Genomic DNA, 6,063 nt, shown 5'->3' on the forward strand with positions numbered 1-6,063 from the left:
TTTTTAAAATTTGAACAAGGGTGTAGAGTTGTTTGTTGAAAAGATTTGGTTGAGGAGAATTTGATCCCTTGAAATTTAATAATCTTCCTAAGATACTTTAAATATTAGTTACATGTCAATATATTTAGACTATGAGTTGAGACAACTTTGATTCCATAAATTTCTAGATAAGATCCACGAGTTAAAATGTATATTCAAATGCTAATTATTTTCTAAGAGTAAGATATAAATTGCACAAAATGTCAATCTAACCTACATAACATTGTATGAGTTCTATTGTTCTCGATTACATAGAATATTTAATGCATTCATTTTCTCCACCACAAGTAAGTGAAAATTAAAAGTAATCTTCATTGTACTTCTTATAGCTAGCCAATGATTCTTATTTAACTTTCTATCATTTCTTACATGTTTATACTTTTCAATTGTATGAGTATTTAGATTAATTTATGCTTCATTTGTAATCAATTTGTATTATGAAAAACTTGAATTTTCCCACAACTCTAGATTATATTAATTTGAGCAAATATAATTACTAAAATAAAATACGTGAGAAAAAGGCAAATGTTTACAATACAATCTAAGGTTGGATTGTTTTCATGTTGCCCACATGCTCTTCAAGGATACGAACTCCTGCATATCTGTATATATTACATAAAAATGTAATGTTAATGTTGTAAATTTAAAGCCTAAAAAACTAAACAATATAGCTTAATCATTAATAAGAATAAATACCTTCCAAGCATCATAGTAGTTGCTTGTGGATTGGTACCAGGGGAATCCTTAAAAATTGAATTATCCACAACTCTTAGACCATCAACATATTTGACTTGATATTTTTTGTCAACCACTGAACCAACTTGACATCCTCCATGAAAATGCCAAAATGTTTGTTGCGTGTTTTTGCAAAACTTGGCCAATGCTTCATCACCTGATTCTGTATGTGGCAATGGGGTCCCAAGGAATCTAAAAGTTTTAGAATACCCATTTCTAGTAAATGCAAACTTTTGCATAGAAGTTGTCACACTTAGATTGATCATTAACTTCACACCAAACACACATTCTTGTAAATCAGAAAGGTGTGAAAAGTAATTGTAGCGAACATAAGGGGTATCTTGAGGATTTGTGCTTTTTAGCTGAAGCTCACCCCTTGATAAGGGAAATGCCACCTTACTTGCAATAAGTCCTAAATATTGCATAGTTGTGGCATTAATTTTTTGGAAAAAGCTAGCCGACTCAATGTAGTGTCGTGAATGGTCTATAATACCCACTACTTGTAAATAAGAGAATTCAAGTGGTTTTGATGATATAATAGCAATTGATGTGCGTGGATTGTCTTGAATCCCTTTTCCGACTAAGGTTAGATTTAAAAGAACAGTAATATTCAAGTCTTTAAGTTGTTTTGATGGACCAATGCCACTCAAGAGAAGAAGTTGGGGACTTCCTATACTTCCAGCTGACAAAATCACCTCGCTATAAGCAGACAATTGATTGAGTAATACTTCATAATATTTACCATCAATACTGCTAATGAACTCCACACCACTAGCCTTTAACTTTCCTGCAAAACGAATTCTGAACAATATTAATCATATATTGAAAAATGAAAGATTGCACTATCAAGATAGAGCGTGGGGTGTAATGGTTTTTTATCATATTCTTAATTGGTTCTGACTTAATCTTTCTAAAGTTATACATAAAAACAATACGTAATGAATTTAGTTGTATCTGAATTATGAAAATGAAATATGATAATGTACCTGATGAAAGATTGAAGAGGATTCTATTGGCCGTAGCATTGAGAAGAACTACAATATTGTCTGGGTTGGCATACTTAAGAAGATCTGCGGCTGTATGCCTCTTTCCCTTGTGGTCAAAAGTTGAAGCACTAACCTTGGTACCTTCTAAATGATCCAATGTATATCCATTGTATGGAAGAACTCCTGCTTCAAGAAGCCCATCCTTGATAGCAGAATTCCATGTAAAAAGCTTGTGTTGTTTGAAGGCATTCAACTTTTCCACCCATTCATACGATTCATTCACAAGTTTCTCATCCCACTTCATCTTCCGAACATAGTCAGAGCTCGCCCTGCTGTAGAAACCAAAGTTGATAGCTGTTCCACCTCCTAAAACTCTCGCCCTTATCAACTGTACTCCATCTTCTGAGACAAACCCCTGAGCTACATAAGGATACTTTTTGGCATTCCCCAAAAGCTTGAAAAAACCTTTGAAATCCTCAACATCAGGATTTCCATATGGAGAATCTCCCCTCTCCAATACCAAAACAGAGAAATGCTGTGAGAGAGTTGCTGCAAGAGGACACCCAGCTGTACCACCTCCAACAACAATATAATCATATGACCTTGCAGCTGCCTTTTGAGCATCTGCTGTCATAAATGGATATGGGTATTCTGCAAACACAAAATTATTTTTAAATAAATAAATAAGACTCCATATATTTTTATCTATACTATTTTATATATAAATGATTTTCAAACAATTAGAATAAAGATAATAATAATCCTATTCTCTATTATAAACCATTATAATTTAACTTTAGGTGATGTTCTAGCCAAGCACAAACTATATCTAAACCAAGAATAGATTGTACATAAACCTCTCTTAATTTTTCCAAAAGCTCAAAATTATTCCAAATTATTCCAAGCATGAAAATTATACAAACCCAGATTAGATGTTGCTGCCTCTGAACAAAATAGATGGTGATTGTTGATAAAAATCAACAAACCTGAAATCACAAGCAATACAATCTCCATACTCATTAATCACTCCACTTAGACCTCCTCTATATTTGAGACTGAGAACAAAATCTTGTTCAGTAGTTGCATTTGATGCTCTACTTTATAGACGAGCTTCTAAGTATGAAAGCTACTGTTTCTGTTGCCATGCCAATTTATGGAATTTTTCTGAGAAAACGTCTTATTCAATTTCTACCAGAACTTGTATAATGATAATTACATGAAATGGCGTTTTGTTTACAAACATTGAAGTTCTTTCCAGCGTCTTGCAAAATAAGACATTATTAGTCTGCAATACGTTCTTTCAAAGTTATAAAGTAGACGTTGCAACCCTTCACAACTAACCGTTGGTAGCTATCAATGAGAGGGAAATATGTTCTGAAAGATTCTAAGCCGAATCCTCGTTAATTGTTTTTAGATTTATAATTAATAAATAAGTTGTTTAATAATTAATATTCTGAAAGGAGAATCGGTCAAGTTCTTTGCATACATGCATTGATGTTATGCAGTACCGTATATTAATTGATCCTTTGTCTTACATTTTAGTACGACTCGATCATTTCTCGTATAAATTGGGTTGTACTATATTATTTTCACGAACACATATATAGTTAGTTGGTTGAGATTGATGGAAAGTTTTAATCAGCTAATTCTACAAGTAATATGGCTATGATTTAGTTGTTGAAACGTTTGTATATGTATATGTTAAATAAAAGAATAATTAACTTATGGAGGAATAGATGATAATCTAAAGGAATTTATTTGTAATTTTTGTGTATAGTAGGTAGTTGTTTGTCATTCATCTATAACACTTGTCTATACACATCTACTTACACACTCTCACTAATCTATTATTGTACTTCTTGGTTCTTAATTTGGGTATTTGTTGAGGATGAATGTTTGTCTTCCATCTATAGTCCTTGCACGTAAACACACCCCTCTTCACTAACCCACTCTCTATGACTCTTGGTCATGATGTACAACCATGCCCATATAATGATTGTTTATCTTCTATAATAGTATTTGATAACATACACCTACACCCATCCACTAAGGTAGATAAGCCAATTCCATTAAATTGTGAGTTGTTAAAAAGAGAAGTGTAGTAAATCAAAAGTAATCAATAATAAGGATTTAGGCTTCTACTATCTAGGAATATATTACAATTCAAGCCTCAATCCCTTTTCCATCAAAGTCATCACTAAACGTATATTAATGTAATAATGACTAGTTGTTTGACCTAGGGATTTCCCAACCATGCAATCACATAGATGCACATGAAAAAAATATAAAGAATTGATAAATGATCACAATTATAATATGTATTAGTTCTAACTCATAAAGTTACGTCATATTCTACCTCAAGGTATTTCAAACCAAGTTCTTTAACCACAATGATTGTACAAAAATGACATGAATTATAATCCTCATATTTGATTACAACATACATTTGTTGTTATTCTACATTAAAATTAGATCAAAATTCATTTGTGAGCCCACAAAATAAAAAATAACACATTTTTATTTAGAAAGATCATGAACGATATTTATCTAGTAAACCATAGTATTCAAAATGATATCTAGTAAACCATAGTATTCAAAATGATTTCTACTAGTTTACAAAGAGATTAGTACATAACCAAAATTGTAACTATAAGTTGTATATGAGGGAAGTGGATGTAACAAAAATCTCAATACTCTTCATACATAAAAACATTTTTGTGGCCAATTAACTTGTTGGCTTGGTAATGAATTCAAATGTTAGCTTCAAGCTTTGGTATTTTAATTTATATTTAAATAAGTCTTCCTTAAGTATTTGAGTATATTCTTTTCATAAAAATTATTTTTGGGGAAGGAAGCTCACATTAAACTATAAAAAATATTATTTTTTGGAATATAATATGAATTTGGAGCTCTACAAATAAACTAGTAAAATTTATGATATTTATATGTCATTGTGAATTTGGGTTGAAAAAATAATGTGACTATGGAATATTCCTATACAATAAAAAATATTTTGTGGTGAATATGTGATTTACATAATTTTTTATATAATAAAAAATTTAAATAAATATTCTTGGTTGATACAAGATCAATCATATAGCTTTACCTCTCTTACAATAGACTCCTTACATAATTTAAAAACTAATGTATTAACTTTAGAACTATTGGTGCTCCTAATTTATTGCCTAGTACCTCTACAAATTTGTCATATGTAATGTTAGACTCAATTAAGTGACCAATGAGCATGATATAATGGCTTGTTCTCCTTGTTGCATTAGGCTTTTCTAGATCTAGGCTTAATGCTTACTTTAATTACTTGAAATATTTATCTCTTAAACATTCAGGTACTTGTTGATCCTAAATTTCACACCCTAGAAAGGTAACACACCTTAAGGAAAGTTCAAGTGACGTGGGAACAATATGTTAATACTTGAAATAATCTCTAGGATTGTGGAGTTGTCTCTTTATAAATAGGAGGAAGATAGAAATAGAAAAATATTGAAAACAAAACTAAGTTAAGGCAATGCACAAAATCATCTTACCATTAACTCTAAAACTTTCACAAATGGAGAGAAAGAACCATTCATATAAAAATGAAAACATTATTCCATAAGTTAGCACATTATACCACAATCCCTTCATAGTCAAAATGGGAACATGATAATCAAATCCTAGACTCAAGTCAAAACATTCATACAATCTCATGCATGTATCTATAAAGGTCAAGAATCAGAAAATACATCACATACATGGAACATTTTTTGTCATTCAACCACTTTCTACTGGAGGAGTATGTAACATGGTCCATCACAAAAAGCAATCTCATACATATAAAAAGCTAGAGTCTTATAAGATTTAATCAGTATTTTAAATGACCTAGATTCAAATTATATATCCAATATTAACTAAAACCAAATAGATTAGTTGAGTATAATTAAACTTTAATTAACATGAGAGTAATTAGAAATAAAGTCTACAAGTATAATATCTCAAAATAAAATAGAAAAATAAATATTCTTCCTCGTAAAATTATTAATCTTCTACTAAGAACTAAAAATCAAACCCTTTGAAAAGAAAAAATCTCACCTCTTAAAGAGCCCAATAAATAGAAAATATTGCCTAGACTCAAAATTATCTTTTTAGAAAGACCAACACCTAAGAAAATTATTACCATGGTCATTGAGGGAGTCGATATCAAGAAACATTGTGATCTACTTAATACACATCCAAAAGGAATCAAATGTTATTATGAACAATCATTGGCAACTCCATAAGGTGCAACAACCTTATCCAAAAGTTACCT

The 6,063-nt window shown here is 30.7% G+C and overlaps 1 protein-coding gene across 1 annotated transcript; it reads right to left on the reverse strand.

Annotated features, from left to right (window-relative positions):
• Positions 1-580: 580 nt before the first annotated feature.
• Positions 581-2,780, reverse strand: LOC149546944 (protein HOTHEAD-like). Its single transcript, XM_089794074.1, has 4 exons — positions 2,684-2,780; positions 1,761-2,411; positions 736-1,561; positions 581-641 (listed from the first exon to the last, which is right to left on the reverse strand). The coding sequence occupies exons 1-4, from the start codon at positions 2,778-2,780 to the stop codon at positions 581-583; spliced, it is 1,635 nt and encodes a 544-aa protein (XP_089650200.1).
• Between the last annotated feature and the right edge of the window lie 3,283 nt (positions 2,781-6,063).

The sequence above is a fragment of the Cupressus sempervirens genome, chromosome 7 (assembly GCF_028749045.1).
Source record: "Cupressus sempervirens isolate cs-2001-9-10 chromosome 7, ASM2874904v1, whole genome shotgun sequence".
Lineage (NCBI taxonomy): Eukaryota > Viridiplantae > Streptophyta > Pinopsida > Cupressales > Cupressaceae > Cupressus > Cupressus sempervirens.